Here is a 20,121-nt window from a genome sequence, read left to right on the forward strand (position 1 = left end):
GCCTTCCAACAAACTGAGAGCAGCACTGCTTACCGGTTGTGGCCTAATAAACCAGAACTAAGTGAATCATTAATAAAAGATACAGGTATCTCCAGCCCGGATGAGGCCTCCAGAGAGACAGAGTGTTTCCCAGGAATATTAATCACCCTCTGCATTGACCCCCATCCTGCCCCAGCATGAACCCCACAATTATCAATCTCACAGCGCACGCTAACGGAGCGCTAAATGAAAACAAAGGAGAGATGCTCAGGAACAAAAAGCTATCCGTGTTGCTGTCTGATAATCGATACGAGGAGCAGTGAAGGGTGGGAGTGTGTCTGTGTGTGCGTGAGGAGCTCTTTCAGCCTTGAACAGCCTGAGCTTCACTCGTCTGATGACTGGTAGACATTCTGGGAGTGAGGGAGGAAGAGTGAGGAGGGGAAGACAGCCGCTGACTGCGTTGCCTCTCAGCATTTGTTCCAAAATGACAACTTCACTGGAAATTGGACAAAAGCAAACTCCTGGGGTTTTGTGCTCATGTGAGTTTGTTTGCTGGATGGATTGGGGGGGGGGGGGTGGTTACTCGCAGTAAAAGAGCATCATACTGACAACTTTGATGGAAATCAGAGGGAAAAGTTTCTCCTTTGACAACAACAGACGGAAGGAGGAGAAAATAATGAGGGGCAAGTCGACGCTAATTTGCTGAAAACACATCTGTTATCATCTTTGATACTTGGATTACCGTGAACTGTGAACATGCGCTTTGTTAAATATGTTTGTGTGTTTGGATCTAAACTTGAATTCTGAATCTTAATTAGATTCCTGTACACAATCCTCCTGTATTCCCTGTTATCTTTACCATAACAATGAAAGTATGGTGCGTTGATTTCTTTTAGTTAAAGATAAACACAATCAAATCCTGGTTTAAGCATCCTGGATGCAGGAGGCCGCTCAGCATTAACAGCTAATCCACATAATCTTTTATGTTTCAGTGAAGTAATTAGGGTATCCAATCACCAGTGTTTACTCTGGGTAATTAGGGATTTACTGTATTTTGTGACATATCCTGTTTTTGTAACCATATCATCTTCAGGGATCTATCCTGTCAGCTCCTGGTTAAAAATTCTCCTTTTAATCACAGAGCTGCCACCTGTTTCCTTCTGTTTTACCTGTTTCTTCACAATGTGTATAATCCCTCACAACAATAACCCCAATTGTCATCTAATGGCTGCACAATTAAATTTCTGGTTAAAATAATTCCAACGGGCTGTGAAACATAAATGAGGCAGCAGCTTTGTGTTTTCACTACAGATTCCATCGGTTTAAGCCAAAATGAACCATCCACAGTCACTGAGTCGGTTTTTGTCACGATGAGATAAATACCTGAGCTTTAATCTGCTTATTATTTTGAGGGTACACTGATCGCCCCTCTTGTTAATAGGAAATGAACGCCTCAAACTCTGAAAAGATTAGAGCAGGAGAAATGTAATCTTTGATGCTTCTTCGTGTAATGAAGTTCAGAAGGAGAGAAGGATATCAGTGTGTTTATATTCATGCAATAAAAAAATACCTTTTTTTGACAACTATAGAGGTTAAAAGAATTCTGTCTGCAAAAGCACGTCTTTCAAAGAGGGAGGTCAGAGAGAGTTCAGCGGTGTACGCTCTCGAGACAACTTGGTACGTGTGTTTTTGTGTGTATAAAAGATTGGATGTTTGAGTATCCTGTATATTATGTACGTATATCCTGTATAAATTACCATTATGGGCCAACATTTTTGCATAACTGCAATTTTTTAATTTAGCAAGTTTTTTACTAAAACTGCTGCAGGAAACGAGCCAAGCTGCACTTCATCTGATCTGCATGAAGTGCAGCTAAATAAGATCTGACGTCGGGCTGGATTGACATGTGTGGAGAGCAATCAAGCTCAAAAGAAAATGTTTTCTGCTGCAGAACTTTGTACATCAGTCAAAGAGGAGACACTTTCAGAGCTGCAGCCGGGAAAGGCTATATGTGAGAAAATATGAGTAAAATATCCTGATGCTGCCAGCTCAACAAAAAGATCGATGATTGAATGAGTTATCAAAAATAATGAGGGAGTTTTTTGGTAAACTTTTGAATTCCTTTGACTGTGTTATTAGTGTAAATAAAAACAACATAGCAGGAACACTTCAGTATTACTGTCTGATGGATACAGAGAGGTAAAAATTGTCACATTGCTGCTCTTTTGGGTTGTGATGTAGTGCTGAATAAAAGGCCAATGTAAAGTAATTTGTTTTTTAATTCGCTGCAACATTGTTTTCTGCTGTCACTGACGCATTTTCATTGTCTGAACCATGTGTCACTGTTTCTCTCTCCCTGTGCTGTCTCTCACTCATTGTTTCGATCTGGCTCTAGTCTCTCCCTGTGTGTGTCTCTGATAAAAACAGAATGCTTACCAGACGTAACATTTTAGACTTTACACTTACACTTTCCTCTGAGGCTGTTGTTAGTCAGTAGGCATAAATCAGTTGCAGTGGCTATCTCTATGAATTTATTCCCTCCTCTCTTATTTTACATTTTATTTAATCTTTTTCTTAATTACATTTTCACAAATTCTATCCATATTATTTGTTTACCTGCACAAAACCTTGGTGCAGTCCTAGATAATAAGGACAAATGCAATTTAACATCCATGCTAGCTGCCCTGTGAGGCTGTGGCACTTGTGGTGCTTTGAGCTAAATGGAAAGGGATTACAATTCACCTTCTGGGAACATAAATGTTCAAAACATACCAAATTTCATTACAACCCATTATTGAGATAATTCAGTCAGCACCAAATGGTGGCCAGGTTGACATTAACATCTCTAGAGCACTGTCACTAGCGTGGCTAAAAGTAGAATTAGTGTTATGCATAAACCATATTTATGTTTCCAGCATGCTTTGCAGTTGCAGTATTGTTAACTAGGTATTTCTGCCATTGTTGACCACAGCTTGCACTCCTTTTGGTAGCTGTAATATTAAAGAAGTCATAAGATGCCCCTTTCCCAGTTTAATATTTTCATTTTCGTGGTCTATTTACAAACATTTGCATGTTTTAATGGTCAAAATGCACTTGGTTACAGCTGTACAAGCCATGGATGAAGCCCCTCTGTCTCACTCAGCCCGAAACAGGCTGTTTTGTGTTTGCTCAATGTCCCTCTCTTCTGACTGTTTTCTGAGTGACGCATGCTCAGGCCAATCACAGGTAGGCTAATGGATTGTAGCTTGCTGGAGCTAGATAAAAACAGGGCTCTGGGTAAAACTCACCTGTAAATTGTGATTGCCACCACTGTAGATAATATTATCCAACCTTTGGAAAGCTGTGCAATGACAAATTTACTTCCTAACATCCAACAACTGTACAGCGTTTCCTCTGTGACTGTCTCTCCTGTGCTTCGCTCTGTGTGTGTGATCCCCGCCCTCAGTGCTGAGTGTATGGTTCTGGCATCACAACATTACGAAAGCCCAAACGGCTTGTTTAAAGGCACAGTTTTTGAATACGGGCTGTGTGCATTTCTCGGTGGACTGAGTGTTTTGATGCTTTCACAATATTTATATAGCACCTAGACCTGCTTTATTCAAAAAAGAAATGGAAATCTCCCTTTTTACAATATGTCCCCTTTAATACTTAATACTGATACTTGTAAGAAATGGTGTGCTCCAAGTTTTCACAGTATTAATGGTCTTAAGTGTTTTAAGGCTTCACTTTTCGGCATTGTTCTGAAGGAATGAAAGAGCAGTCATCAATTTAACAATGAAAATAAAGAATTATCTGCTCTCCTGCTTTGGCTACTGGTAGTGCTTCCACACCCCAAAATACATGTTATTAATTGAAGGAAAACTAGCCAAATCCTCCATGATTCCATAAATGAACTGCATCCCACACAGCCACAGTTAACAACTACACTTGCTCAAGGACATCTCAGAAGTGGTTGTCGAGCAAGGGTAGAGTGTACAGTTCTCTAGCTGATGATTGAAAACGGTGGTTCTGTTACTTCTAGGTAACCATTGCACTGTACATGTGTGTGTTTGTGTGCGCTCACCCTCAACACTGCATCCCGGGCCCATGCAGGGCTGGAAATCTTGAGTGTGGGGACACGGCACGCTGAGGTCCAGCTGGGCTTTAAGCATCCTCTGCCTCATCCTGCGGCCTTTTTCACAGGTGGCGCTGCTGCATGCCGACCAGGGAGACCAGCCTGAGTAGATACACGTCTCCGGTGTGTCGTCTAAGAGAGGAAGACAGAGCGATGGTGAGTTGACAGAGGGCAGACAGAAGAAAAGGAGGAATTTTAATACTTTCATTACGTTTCTCTCACATGGTCATCATTAGCAGATACAGTTGCTTTTACAAAGCTTTATTTTCTATTTCCTTCCACTAAAGAATCTAAGCTCATTTGTCAGATGGGAGGGGAGGGTGAGGGATGAGGGATGAGCTTACATTGATTATTTAACATTGTATCCAAAGGTGATTACCGCATGTGGAGGACCACAAGAGAGTGACATCTAAGGGGGGAGAAGAAGGAGCAGAGGGACAGAGTCGGAGAGAAAGAGAGGAGTGTGATTTGTGAATGTCTTGTCCAATTATCAGCAGTAGCAGCACTACAAGAAGTACTGGGGGTACTGGCTTCAATTAATAATGCTCTCTTGGGGTTTCAGAGAGGCAGAGAAAATGAGAGGAGAGGCGAGAGAGAATATATCGTCAGGCCTCTGGGACAAACCTGAGTGGGTCCAATTCTCTGGGATACAGTGTAATGACAGAGGGGAAGAAAGAGTTAAGAAAGGAGCTGGAAAAATGCAGAAAGGACGGTAAGAAGAGAGTTGGGTTGATGTGTAAGTGAAAGCAGTGACACCCCAGGCGGACCAGCCAGAATGGATACTCGTCCCCTGTAGTGTCATCTCAAACAGAGTAGAGGGGAAACAAGGGAGAAAGAGAGGACAGGTAGAGTAAGAGAGGAGGGAAAAGGAGTAGGGGAAAGAAGCAAATGGTTCATGACTGACTGAGGAAGACATTTATTAGATCCTTGTTAAGAAATCTGCTGTATGAGCAAAATCCTGGACCATACCCATGGACACTTACAGTTAAAATAGGGACAAAGCATCTGTGTGCAAAACAAATACTGTTATGCACTGGTCTACCCTGGTCTGTCCGGGTAAGACTGATCCCTGTAAGGCCAAATGCCCATTCAAGGATGACTTGTTCAAAACCATAACCCATTTACAGAGTGACAACAACACTAGATACGAGACATGTCCGTTCCAAAAACAAACCTTATCTCCTACAAAATACACAATATATACAGTACCAGTCAAAAGTTTGGACACAACGTCCCATTCATTTGAATGAGAAAGTGAGTCCAAACTTTTGACTGGTACTGTATATAAACTCAGCACAAAAAGTAAGGAAATTTGTGTTTGGTAGATTATTTCTTTGTTGTAACAATGCTTCTTGGCAATAAATCTTATACCGTTGGAAAGCCTGTTTATATCCCTTTTAAATGGTGCCACATTTGTAAGGAACATTCATTTGTGGGATGAGCAGCAGAGCTGAGTATGTCGGTTGCACCCATGAAAAATATGCCAAATCTTCTCTGCCAATGCCAAACAGCTTATTCTGCCATTGACTCTTGTTTGGTGTTTGGTGGATTGGATGATTGAAGTTTGAAGAAACAAGACATATTGGCAATTTAACAATTTATTCATTTAACAAACAGGAGCCCCAGTAGCGTGTTGAAGAATGATAAACAGCTACAACAGCCTGGTACTTCCTCCTCATGCTGGTCACCAGCCTGGTCACACACTGCTGTGGGATGGCATCCCATTCTTCAACCAGCATTTGTCACAAGTCAGCCAACGTGGATGTGTTGGTCACTCTGGCACGAACAGCACACCCAAGCTGATCCCACAAGTGTTCAATGGGGTTGAGGTCAGGACTGCTGGCAGGCCATTCCATCCTCTCCACTCCCAAATTCTGGAGGTAGTCTCTGATAAACCCTGCTCTGTGGCGGCGAGTGTTGTCATCTCGGAGGATTTCAGTCACAGACTGTGGAGATATGGGATTGCCACTGGTTGCAGAATCTCATCTCGATATCTCTCTGCATTGAGATTGCCTCCAATGATGACAAGCCTTGTTTTTCCAGTGAGGGAGATGCCGCCCCACACCATCACACTGCCTCCACCAAAGGATGTTACTCTATTGGTGCAGTCAGCATAGCGTTCTCCAGGTCTTCTCCATACTTTGACCCTACAATCCAACTGCCGTAGGCATAATCTGGACTCATCGCTGAACATAACGTTCCTCCACATGTTCAGCTTCCAGTGCGTGTGTTGTCGACACCAGCGCAAACGGGCCTGACGGTGAAGGTGAAGTCATGGCAGGCCTCCTGGCAGCCCTATAAGACTGGAGATTGGCTGCGTGTAGTCTGTTCCAGATTGTCTGGGCAGGGAGCCGCCGGCCATATCGTCCTGCAAACCTTGACTGCAAATCTGTAGAAAACAGCCTACGGTACCTAAGTGCTGACAGGGTGAGGAAACGGTCTTCTTGGGGTGTCGTCTTCTTGGGATGCCCACCTCGCGGCCTGTCTTTGACATCCCCCGTTACATGGAACTTGGCCTTCACTTTGGAGATGGTACTAGGGCTCACTCCAAATAATGCTGCAACTTAGTTTTGCGGAACACCAGCTTGAAGTTGCCCTATTGCACGGGCCTTATCCAGATCAGTCAAACATGGCATGCCGATTCTTGGAGCAGACACCTACTAACCACTGCAGCAGGGCCCATCATGCTCACAGGTGCTGCCAATCAGGTGCAAATCAGGCACTTGATTGGCAGCACCTGGGGGTACCAGAAGCAACAAAACAGAACAAGAGTCAATAGCAACAGTAAAATAAGCTGTTTGGCATTGGCAGAGAAGATTTGGCAAATTTTTCATGGGCGCAACCCACATACTCAGCACTGCTGCTCATCCCACAAATGCATGTTCCTTACAAATGTGGTACCATTTAAAAGGGAAATAAATAGGCTTTCTAACAGTATGGGATTTATTGCCAAGAAGCATTGTTACTTAATTCCTTAATTTCCTTAATTTTTGTTTTAAGTTTATTATATTACTATATTATTAATTCCCTTTGACAAATATATTTGCAGTAAGTGTAATTGCTTTCTTGATTCCATTCACTTGCAAGGTGTCTCCATTCCAAGAACTGTGGCATCTTTAGCAGAGAAGTCAACGGGAGGAGGTAGAGTGGGTGGGTAGGCAAATGAAGGGCAGCACTTTGACACCAGCGACCAAGGTTCATGTCCTGTAGCTTCTGTGCTCTTAGGTTTTGGATTTTGCTTACGATCAGGAAAGATATGGTTCTGGTTAAATATTGAACAACACTACTTAACCTTAGTGCCTTGAGTTGCCTTACATAATTTTGTGGGGAAATTCATAAAATACAGCAGTTTGCAGATAAGTTTAATAATGAACACTTACAAAAAGTCATTGGGGCAGCATTACGTGTCTAGGGTTGGGGTCCTATAGCCAATTTTAATTTGGATATAGTTCCCAGTTGGCAAAATAATCACATCTATTAAACTCTGTTGCTAACAAACCTCTTATTAAACATTTTATCTCTCCTTCCTCTTTTTATTAGCAAAGAGGAGGGTGTACAAAAAACACAGGTAACATTGGCCAGGTTCTCATTTTTAGTCTGTGCTGACCATCGCTCTAACTGGTTAAAATAACAAACAACAGCAGCAGATTATATCAATTGTTGCTTATTAACCCAAATTAGAGAACAGCTATAATGAAACTTGGCTTTCATCTGGTTAATGTGCTCTCCGCAAGCTGGTATCTGCACTCAGCCACACTGTTTTGGGGGAACGGAAACATCACGCTGTAGCATTGCTCTACAACCAAGAGTGGACTGTCTTTTTGTAGTTAACAACTCCAACAGAGCGATAAGTCTGAAGATCTGATTCACATTAAATTACTCAGTTAAACTTTTGTGCTTATTATATCAATATCTTAAACTTATCAACTTAATAATTATGCATTGAGATCTCCAGTATTTGAAGTAAATAGCTTGTAAAAAATAAGTCCAGCAGGCTACACCTTTTGTTTCAGTGTGTCAGATATATTTAATCAATATTTTATATTTAATCCTGCTCATCTTATTTTCAGGTTGTAATTACATGTTGTGAAAATTAATTAGATTTTTAGAACTTCAGTCATTTGTGAACATTGAAAGTTAAACCTAATAAGATTCAATAAGACATTCAAATGGATTCAGTTGTTAAGCGGATTTGATACTGGGATTAGATGCAACAAAATGCTATTGAACCCTGAACCTTATAATTATTAGGAGACAGCGTTGAAAATATTTATGTTTTGGTTCATGTGAGATGGATTTATTTTCCTCCCTTAATGAGAAAAAATGAGAAAAGAAAGGTGTGAGACAGGAAGAGAGAACTAGACAGAAACCAAAACTTAACTTGTGTCATTGTGGTTATTGACTACATTACAGGTAAACCTCTCAGCTACACTCGGACCATACATATTTTATACTGCTGAATGCAGAAACTTCAGTGTCCAGAATTAAAGGACCTGTGATGCATCATAAATATTAAACATGTTGGATATGGACAGAATTTGCTTTGTAACAGCGGGGCTCCAACCTTCTCACAGCAGGGTGGGGACATGGACCTGCCAGATGTGTATTCTGACTATCTGACCTGAGCTCACCTGAGGCTCAACTTAAACCAGTTGTGTCTGTAATGAGCAGTCAGCTTAACAGTCGATGCATGTCAGCAGCTACGTGTGTGTCCTTGAGCATCTTAAGATACTGAATCCCCACAGTATCTGCTTAGTTTCTGAGCTGCATGACTTGATAGGAGAAGTGAATGTTTAGCAAACACAGAGTGGACCGAGAAAATGGTCTAGTGCAAACAGTGCAAAGGAATGCAATATCATGTAATGATAGGGTTTGAATAATTAGTTTAACAGCCCATCAAGTCCTTCAAGTTCATCCACTGAAACTTGTTTGGGGTTTTTCCCTGAAGAACTGTGATCAAGTGTGTGTGTGTGTGTGTGTGTGTGTGCTTTTACTGTACCTTCCTCCTTCTCCTCCTGTCCAATATCAGCTACGATGTCATCTATGCTGTCTGGTACCACATTACATTGTTCTCCCTATGCAGACAAGCAAAATTGGGGTCACATACTAACAGACACAAACAAATCACAAAACCCTTTATCTAAAGCTTTATACTAGACAAAACAATCTTTGAGCAGGAAAGTTTTTGACCTTGGAAATAGTGGTTTGCCCCAAAAAACAAACTCAACATCATCACATAGTACCAGCTTCTTCCAAAGCCCTAAACCACATCTCACCATCTTCATCAGAGTTTGCTTGGTTGTCATGGAAATGGTTTAGTTGTCATCCCGTCAACTTCAGTTACATAACAGGTGGTTGTATATGGTTGTATACAAAACCAAAACCAAAGTCATGGCCTGGAAACCATGAATGTCTGCGTAAATTTTAGTGCAAAAAAATCTAGTAGATAATGAGATACTTCACTGGATAAGAGAATATTTCATGGGTCAGTCATGGGATCACCAAAGTTGTCAGGTTTCATAATCTTGGCACCATGGATATCTGTACCAAATGTGCTGGCAATCCATCTAATAGTTGTTGAGATATTTCAGTCTGGAGTGATGGACTGAATGACAGACAGCACACAAACTCTTACAGAGTACACTGTACCTTCCTAGCAATGCGTTCCACCACCACCCTGGCCACAGAGGTAATTGCCCCTCCCTCAGGGTCGTAGAAGGGGCTCTGGGGATGATCCAAACTAGTCAGGGGTCGTATCTTCTCTTGAGGAATGGTGGGCTTGTTTGGCGACTGAAAGAGTCCGAAAAGAAGGTGAGTGAGAAAATAAGATATTAAGTGCTGTACAGTATATACAAAATTTAAAGGTGCTATAATCAGTATTTTTCTATGAACAATAGATCAAATAGCTATATGTAATGTGAAATGTCATGAAGATAATTATCTTATTCTGCAGTTCTTTTCAGCTATACTGAGCATTTTAATATCTTTCAGCTCATTGTTCTGATTTTACTGCCCACGTCTTTATTGATTTGGGTCAGTCTCACCAGTCTCATCAGCGTCTTTTTCCAGCGGCAGCAGGCAGTTGCTTTCAGCAATGAAGCTCATGGCACACAGAAAATGCTAGTGACTAGCTGGTGAACTTAATTGAGCATATAGCAGCTGGAACATTTCAAGCACTCAGTAACCTTCCTAAAAAAACTAAAAAATATTTCTTAACAAAATGAGACACCAGGCGGACTTGAAATTATCACCCAGCAGAAGCCCCCTTGCTGTATTAAACATCCTATCATGAATTTCTGAGCACTACAGGGGTCTCTCAGGTTTCACTGTCATCTCCCTATGTAGTTGTCTTTGAATTTGCAATGTATTTCTAAAGGTGAATTAACCCTGATGGCTCTTTAACAATCAAGGGAAAATCAACATGCATAAATAAGACGCCACGGGTGAAGATCAGGTCATGATTTGAACGGGAGCTATTCCCACCCTCCCACATTAGCATTGTGTAAATCATGCTCTCTGTGATGGAATGGTTGGTGTCCTCGAGGAAATATCTGCTTCAATATATTAGGTATCAAATTCGCCTGAGGGATTAGAGTCTGAGTCTTCCTCTGAGGAATGGTTAGAGTAATCAAAGTTTAACAGACAAAATTTAGGGCATGGGAATTATTTGTGGGACAAGAATATTAATCCAATAGCAGCATATAGTGTATGCATGTCTGTGAAACAGGCTTTTAAAAAGAGAACAACACCATTTCTCTTGAGGGAAGGAACATTAGAGTGGCAGTAATTTGCTAGTGGAAACTCAAATTATTATAAAGAAATAACATTACAATAGCTGCACTGATTTTATACTTGATTCTACCCAAAAACTGTGAGGTAGTTAGGTTTCATAGGCCTGAAGAGTCCTGTATAGTCACTGTTTCTGCCATCAGCCATGTGGTCCAGAGCCCCTTCTCTGTTTGATCTCACTATGCATCATTTATATTCATTTTAACAGCCTTTTAATAAGAGATTCGTGGCATTGTTTCCAGGTGTGTGTGACAGCATGTGTGCCCATGTATTGTTAGAGCTTTAAAAAAAAAACCTCTACAGAGAGAAAAGATAAAAACACGTGACAAACATGAATCATTCTCTTTGTTCTTTCAGGTTAACTCAACTTTGTTGTTTCAAGTTTCAAACCAACTTTTGATTTAATATATTCAGCAGTGCTGAATAAGACAAAAGGAAGATATCTACAAAGGGAGTATTAGGGAGATATGATGTTACATCCGCAGTGCTGTAACAACAACGCCAACAATTCTCTTTTTGTAGTTTCAAGTTCACTTAAAGTTTCTTCTCTGAAGTTTTGGTTGAAAAGATCTTGTGCTGAATGAGACCAAAGAGAATACATCCATCACTTGTTTGAGACAATTAGAAACTACATTACTTGTAATGACTGAATTGCAAATGGAAAGAAACTATAAATGTCTTGCTTTTCATAGAGTGCAATTGCAAACAAGCAAAAGGGTCTTGTAGACATGTATTTCCATGTCTCTGTCTGTAGGTGGCAGTCATTTAATGTCTGCTGTGTAGTAGGATGTGCGCATTATCTGGTGGCAAACCTTCAAAAACTAGTGTTTCCAGGGAACCACTTTCCAGAGCAAGAGGAGTGGAAGCATACGGTATATTGTTAACTTGGAAACTGTAGTTTAAAAGACTGTCCAGGTCTTTAAAAGTACAGCAATGTCTAAGCACTGCAGGGATATATGAATGTGTTATATTCCACCTTTTATATAAAGACTGGTTCACATATGTACTGCACAATACACATGAAACAAAAGCAAATATGAAATATAGTTGTAGATAAAAATATTGTAAACCAAAGGCACATTCATCTGATTGAGAATAAAAACCTGACTCATTTCAGTGTCCCTAGAATCACAACATTTTGTGACATAGGATACAAATGCTGGACAAAATGCAAATAAACTGAGTACCAGAGTGGGTCAGAGAGCTGAGGAGACCAAACACAGACTGTTTGATAAAAAGCTAAAATTGGGGCCAGAACAGCTGAGAAACACTTAATCGTTTAAAAAGTAACAGAAGACGAATTAAAAGAGCTCTGGTTTTATATTAGTGAAGTTTTTGAAAGGTATTTACCTCCTCCCCTCAGCAGGATAAGCTCCTTGCTTATTCATGAGGTTGTAAACTATAAATAAATTGCTGTGGTCTCCAAACAGTAAGTGAATATGGATGAGCACCTTTCATTCCAAGGATGTAGAAAACTAAAGAGGATGTCTGTCACAGTAACAGACAGGTGGAAGTCAAGTGTATTGCGACGTGAGGGGTAGATATAAATACAGCTTAACACTGCCGGCAGCTATAGTTGGCAATATGACTTATAATTATATGCAATACACTTAATGACAACTGTCACATTTCATTTATCTTCTGCAGTCACACACCAGTATACCTTTGATAAGACACAGGCAACATTTGTGTCTCATACACAGTAGTATCAGGTGATGTAATACATTTTAATGTATCTTTTGTTAAGAAAAAGCAAATTAACAAAGACAGCTTTCTAATAATGGTAGCTAGGCTTGTATTTCTCAAGCTAATGTTACAGCTAATAGTTTTTTGGGGTCAGAGCTGCTTAAGACAGTAAAAATGAAACATTACCAACCTGACCTATGGCCACAAACATAAAAAACTGCATCCAATTTATGTAGCTTTTGTTAGGAAAACAGCAGATAGACAACAGCTGCTTTGATCAGTATTTAGCTAGTTAATAAAGACAGCTTTTTATTTACGGTGGTTAATGACACTGACATTTCTCAAGCTAACGTTACAGCTAACGTACAGAGTGTCAGAGCTGCTGACAATATTACGAATCTAATCTCTGGCCACAAACATGCTTTTTTTTCTCATGGCTTATTTCCCCATTTTTTCTTTACGGTGAATTCTCCAGTGGTCCTGTATGATGGAAACAGCTGGTAGATTTGACACAACTGCAAAGCCTCTACTTGATGTGACACGTTTCAGGTCTCTGCCTCTAACAACATACAGTACCAGTCAAAAGTTTGTCACTTTCTCATTTGTTTGAATGAGAAAGTTTGTCCAAACTTTTGACTGGTACTGTACATTTGAACTAAAAATGCAGATTATATATATACCTCATATGTAACACCACCATCAGTGCCTGCATCCCAGGGAATAAGGTCTGTCACCAGCTTCTGGACCCAGCCACAGTCCTTGGTACAGAGGTCCTCTCCAGACAGTCCTACGTTCCAGTCCGGACTGGGCCCCAGCATGGTGAGGAAGGACATCAGGTGACGGGTCCGGTCCACCGAAAACTCTGCTGATGGAGCTGCTCGTCTGATGATGATGGTGGGGAATATAAGGAAAAATATATAAGGAACAAAAGATGGAAAAACAAAGGATATATCCATCTATATAAATTAAATTTTTTAAAATTATTTTAATGAGCCCTAAGTACGTTTTGAAGGAGAAACATTGCCCTGTAACACTCTGCTATGGCAACTTTTAATTACTTCCAAAATGGGCATTTCTGATGTCATGACCTCTGACCCTTGTCACAGTCAGCTAATTGTTGGATAACTGAAGCTCAAAAATATCCAAGTAGTGGCAGGAATACTGTAGCTCCTGGCATATTCTCTCTGAATCTCAAAATCCTCTAGAAAATAATAAGATGTTTTGAAGATGTGATATCTTAATTATCACATTTTAACCAAGACATAAGTGCAAACAACAATTTTATAAACTTCTTGACCACTTTGCATGCAGTATTGAACACAATTAGCTAATATTTCCTACATCACAGTGTGAGTGTGTTATTGTGGGAGCTTATGCTTGTGTGTGAATGTTCTCATTAGTAAAAATAATAGTGGCACAATATATCGCAAATGACAGACAACGCTAGAAGGGGTAATTAAACAGATGTTTGGTGAAAGATACAGTGCATTAGTGTGTGTGAGTGTGTGTGTGTTCATGCCCATGCAGTGCTGAGGGCTAGAATTGCGATAAGTTTGTAATTGCTCTTGAACTAATTCAAAGAGTGCACAGGATGCCAGAGTGTGTGACTATTCAGACAAGTCAGCCTGGCTTTTGAGAGGCGTATAAAGGAAGGCATCCTAAAACAATTAAGAATAAAAAAATTCATACAATAGTTTCAGAATTTTAATTATAATTTATAATTTATTCAGTCTGTCAGAAATTGAACAATTTCCAACTTAAGTACTTATACTGCTAATTAAGAATTTGATACTGCACACAATGAAGTTGAGGGCATTATTCATGGAAAGGTCACACTATCAAAGATTTCTGTAACAGAGATTTCTGTTGATCATCCAGTATGTCCTAAATTATATAAATGTAGAATTTTTAATATATTACAATATACAGATCACTGAACAAGTATTGTGTATGTCTTTGTTTACTTCAAGCCAAACAGATTGCTATGCTTTAAAAAACAAGAATAATCTGTTTGGCTTGACAGAAAGCTCGGGCTGCTTCTCAGTGGCAAAAATGGACATATTGTTTTGTGGACCTCCACAATATCAACTTTTCATTAACAGAGAAAATCAGCCTTGTTTTCAGCATGGCCACCAGACCAAAAAATGTTTTAGGGACCTGAGGTTGTACAATTTTCTCAACCTATGGAGAAGAATGTAATCCCTCAGCCTAGATTAATACACTATCAGACTTGTAACTATTTCATCCAGCAGGAACTTATAACATGGACTTTGTGAAGCATAGTCACAGTGAAAACATGAGGATTAAATGATTAACACATCTGTCAGGAGCTGGGGTGTGGATGACATGCTCATGGTTAACCAGTCAAAATGTGATACATCCATTGATCAAAAAAAAAAAAAAGGATTCAAAGGTGACCTGTAATTTGAAATCTCCCTACTTTTTGTGTAGGTACAAACTCTAATTATACTGCAGCTATTGTGGATCATTTTACATTTTTCAAGAGGATTAAACTGTTTTTGAACATATGTTTGGAAACAGCAACTCCGTATGTTATACCCAATTATTCAAATAATGACATGGAGTAATGTTTGGAGTGCTGAAATTACAGATAGGAGTGAGCAATGGTTCACAACATCACCCCCCATGCTGGTTAACTGCCCCTGTGTCTGTCGAAACTGTAGTGATATTACAAACTATTTTTATTTCCTGCCCAGACAGATACTGAACCAATCAAATTACAGAGCCGACATCATCAGTCAGTAGCAAAACATTTCATGCCCCATGGCAAACATTAATGTTCACAAATCTAAACTAATCCCAAAAATATATTTATTTTCATTTCTTATGAAAAATGATTTTTAATTTCAGTTCGACTTTAATGCTGCTGTTACATAACATCCTGATTTTTTAATTTTTATTTTAATTTTCAATCAGATCTCTCGCAGAAGTGCCATATCCCTTTAGTAAAACTGACATTGAGCGATACTCACAGGTTGAGCGGCTGCCACGCCGGCCACTGAGCCTTAGTTTTAATGACAGTCAGTACTTCATCTCCCTGAGGAGAGAGAGAGAGAGAGAGAGAGAGAGAGAGAGAGAGAGAGAGAGAGAGAGAGAGAGAGAGACAAGAAGCAATTTGTCACTAAATGGATGACTATAAAAGGGAGAGAGAAAAAAAACATTGACAGAGAAAAGTCCAAAATTGACATGACTGAGGGTGAGTACTCTCATCCAAGGACAGCAAAGTATTCGACTTTTCAAAGGCTTAAGAGCCTGGACAAAGTGTGTCTCTTATCAGGACAAAATTGCTCTGTGCTGTTTTATAATAGCCGTCTGTCATTCTAGTGGGGGACCTAACTCTGCACTCAGCACAGCACCCACAACTAGTTTCTCTGTAGCATTATGGCCACTTTATGGACTGCACAACACATTATCTATCATAATGGATCGGATGTAATTATTCAGCCAAAAGCTGGAAGACAAATGGTGGACTTACTGTGGCGCAGCAGTTGATTAGAACTGAATTGGAAAGTCCAAATGTGCCCTTTTCTGGTTTAATAAGAGCCTTTATTGTGTTTTCTCCCCTTCTCCATCTTATTGTCTCACTCTCTTTTAAACACACACACACACATCTACGAATACACAAACACAGACAAAAGTACAGACAAAAGTGTCAGTTTGGGATATGCCCCCCCCAAAAAAAGAAAAACCCTTTTTTTCTGGTTGACTGAAGGTTCCATAGGCTCCTCTTTTCCCTGGGGCGGTGTAGAAAAAACAAGTGTGCGTGTGTGTTTGTGTGTGTTGGGTGGTCGGGTGGGTGTCTACATGTATGTGTGTCTGTGTATGTGTTTGTGTGTGGATAAAAACAGGTTTACAAGTCAGTGTCCATCTTCTCCTCAGAGCAGCCTGAGCTCTGCGGTCTCTCATGCCTCAGACCTCACTCCATCCACACACGCACATACGCACACATGCACACACACACACACACACACACACACACACACACACACACACACACACACACACACACGCACACAGATATGTATATTAATATAGACAGCCACAGGGACAGAAACACAAAAGTTGGCATGGAGGCAAGAAGACACAAAAATAGAAGGACCAGTGAGCAATGGACAAATATTCAGACAGGTGAGATAAAAGTAACAGACAATATGTGGAACAAACAGAGGATCATTCGTGACCTGGACTTTGATTCAAATTTGTAACTAAGAAATGTTACATAAAATTATCATTTTATTTGTGATTTGTAGTCAGAAGTTGTTTCATAAAACCACATGAATACGCAAATCTTACCTGGAATGTACGCTGCTAAAAACACTAATTTGAGTCCCACCAAGGCATGTTTTTGAGACTTTCAGCATAATAATAATTATTATACAATAACTTGAACAATTGGCTTTTAAAGAGGCAACAAACTTGGTCCCATTTCTGTAGTTGAGAGGAAATAATGCAAGCCATGCACCAGTGGACATCGACATTAAATGAGCTATGACGCCAGAGTTTTTTTTTCTCAATTTAAAACAATTTAAAATTTGAAACATCACAAATTATTTATTTATTCATTTATCATTTATTTATTTTTCTGAGCTGTCTTTGGAGCTGTTTCACCATTGTCTGATTTCCCATTTACACCTTGCATTAAAATGTAATCTGTATCTGGACACATTATCTGGATAAGGAAAAATGCATGTTAATGCAAGGTGTAAATGCATGCAGAATGCATTGGGATTGGCTCTCAGCCATCTCAGCTATCAAACCTGCCACAGCAAGTTGAAAGGTCACCTGACTCCACCTCTGCCTGCTGGCATAAGCAATCCCTGGAAAAGCTACAAGTAGTACCAGTAGCTAGCAAGTCTTTCCTGGCAAAAAGGGATTAAGAAATCAATGACGTCTATCATTTACAAGTCTGCCAGCCCCATCTAACTACTGACATCTGATCGAGTGGTGGGGGAAAAGTCACTGGAACAAATGCAGCTTCTCAATTTCTGTTACACATAGCAGGGTAGTACACATGCCAAAGTACTGAACCATACATCACCGTCATTTTTCCAGTATAAATGTATTACATAGTTCAACACTTCAATACAGGCATGTTTCTTCTTACCTTGGCTCAAATGCAAGGAATTCAGTAATTACATGTTTCCCACTTTCTAGATAAACATGTTGAAAGGATTCAAACGTCAAAAGTAATTTCTCCATCTTCTTTTCACTTCCCATCTGCCATTGCCAGAACCTCTGAAAAGAAAAACTATTCCTGTGAACGATTTTATTGCAGGGCTCAACCGGTATCACATAATACAGAATGCTTAAAAGAGGCTGCTGAGATTCAAATCTTCCTGTAATGGTCTTGTTTGTTTATGGTAATTATCGTAATGGTACAAAATAACTGTTATTTACCAATGTTCAAATGCACATTACATTTTCATGAATGTTTTCAAGGAGGAGAGAAAGAACAGAACATTAGGAGAGGGAGGTGGAGGTAGAGGAGCTGGTCAGATGAAGACAAAAAAGAGGAGGATAAAATTGTTGAGAAACTGAAGAAGAAAATTGACAAGTACGAGTATGCAAACTGAGACGAGGAGGAGGAGAAGAGGAGTTGGTGGGAGAGGGCAAGAGATAAAGCAAAAAAAAAGGAAGGAAAACGAGCGCAGAACTGCAAAGTTAAAATGAAGACAAAGGAAGAGCAGAGACAGTGAGAATGGGACAGAAAGCAGGGAGACAGCAGGACAGACAACAAGAAAATGACAGGAATGTGCCATCCATAGAGTCACACTAGGCCAAAAACTGATAGATTAATCAATAATTAAAATCATATTAGTTTCAGCCATGATCCTAATTGTACTCTGAAAAAGTTGGCATTGATCAAAATATCACCACTTTGTAAATACTGTATCTCCTCACATTTCAAATCAACAGTGATTTACATTTAGATATTTATCGATATTATATATATTACATTATATTAAATATACTATATTATGTGTTTGGGCTCCTGTTGCCCTGACCGAATTCCACTAAGGTGAGTCTCTTACTGGTGTGACTCTCTCTCAGAGATCTGCTGCTATTCATGTTCTGTCAGCCACTACTGCAACAGATGTGACAGCAGTAAAAATGAAGAGGAAAGAGCTGAAGCCCAGGACACATCTTACAAAGAAATGACAAAGATTAGTAAGTGACACTGCTGGCCAACACTCTGCTACATGGTGCTAAGGTGAAGGCTGAAGTAAAGAGCACTGTGACTCACAGCTGTCCATATAGCATCTGAGCTATGACGGAAACATAAAATCTATATCTAGGCCATGAGGCTGACAGATAGGAAGGTGGTGACAGAGATAATACAGGCAGGCAAAGATGACAAATATCAAAGCAGAGATGGAAACAGACTCAAACAGCAGCTGGGTTTTAATCCACACATTTTTTTGTTAATTAGAATGTATCGAATTAGAAGAGCTGAATGGAAAAGGCAGAGGTTGGTATTGTGAAAACATTTTACTGTTTATTCAAATGTCAATAAAGAAATAACATGATAAGCAAAGATGGAATTAAAACTGCTGATTGGCCCAAAAGTTTCCTCAGTTTTAAAGCACAACCCTTTAGCAGCCTTGGCTATCTTAACGCCATTCAACTTTTTCTTGAGCTTTCAACCACATATCATGGTCTTTGCCAGCGTACGGCGTTTGCTTAGTTATACATGTGACGTAAGCATGGAATTTCAGTCATGTGATAACCAGTATTGGGCAGTATTGGGCATTACTTTTTAACATTTTTTCAGTGACAAGTGGTGTAAGGGATTACCATTTGATATTCAGTATCTACATTACAGTTAGTAATCCCGGTAACGCTCTGTTAGCGTCAACTAGCGTGTCAGTGTGTTCACTGTCTTGGTAACCTCTTACCAGGATTAATGGAGTGTTGCTATTGTGGTCTCTGCATTCAGTTGAATCATTTCTCCTTTCTCCCTCTGGAGGAGGAGAAATGTGACTTGCAGTAATTCCAGAGTTGTTTTATTTACATGTTGCGTGTTCTTAGCTGGCTTGGTGTATCTGTGGCTAACATTAGCTACATTCAAGAGTGAGGCTATGCTAACGCTAGCTGTTGAATGGTCAGTAAATACTTATAAACTGTATCCTGCCTGCTTGTTAAACCACAAACATACCTAGAGCTGTAACAATTAGTCAATTAATCAATCAGTTGCCAACTATTAAATTAATTGCCAACTATTTTGATAATCGATTAATCGTTTTGAGTCATTTTTTTTAAGAAGATAATTTCCAAATTTTCTGATTCTAGCTTCCCCAATGTGAGTATTTAGTCTTCTAGTAAACTGAATTTCTTCTTAGTCAGAACAAAATAAGACTTGAAGATAGTGATCAACATTTTTCACTTTCTGATATTTTATGGACCAAACTACTAATAGATTAACCAAGAAAATAATCAAAAGATTAACTGTTTATGAAAATAATAGTTAGTTGCAGCCCTAAAAATATCATTTTCTTTTCTCTACATGTGTGGAAGATTTTAGGTTGTTAAAA

The 20,121-nt window shown here is 39.7% G+C and overlaps 1 protein-coding gene across 4 annotated transcripts in view; it reads right to left on the bottom strand.

Moving 5' to 3' along the window:
* The window catches only part of LOC121896922 (spondin-1-like), a 98,038-nt gene that overhangs the window by 8,703 nt on the left and 69,214 nt on the right, over nucleotides 1-20,121 (bottom strand). For all 4 annotated transcript variants that reach the window (XM_042411011.1, XM_042411012.1, XM_042411013.1 and 1 more), the window contains 5 exons: nucleotides 15,562-15,626; nucleotides 13,249-13,450; nucleotides 9,743-9,883; nucleotides 9,093-9,168; nucleotides 4,043-4,225 (listed from right to left, as the gene is read on the bottom strand). In XM_042411011.1, coding sequence (XP_042266945.1) covers nucleotides 4,043-4,225; nucleotides 9,093-9,168; nucleotides 9,743-9,883; nucleotides 13,249-13,450; nucleotides 15,562-15,626 — 667 coding nt within the window. The remainder of the gene's footprint in view (nucleotides 1-4,042; nucleotides 4,226-9,092; nucleotides 9,169-9,742; nucleotides 9,884-13,248; nucleotides 13,451-15,561; nucleotides 15,627-20,121) is intronic.

This window comes from Thunnus maccoyii, chromosome 5 (genome assembly GCF_910596095.1).
Source record: "Thunnus maccoyii chromosome 5, fThuMac1.1, whole genome shotgun sequence".
NCBI classification, from domain to species: domain Eukaryota; kingdom Metazoa; phylum Chordata; class Actinopteri; order Scombriformes; family Scombridae; genus Thunnus; species Thunnus maccoyii.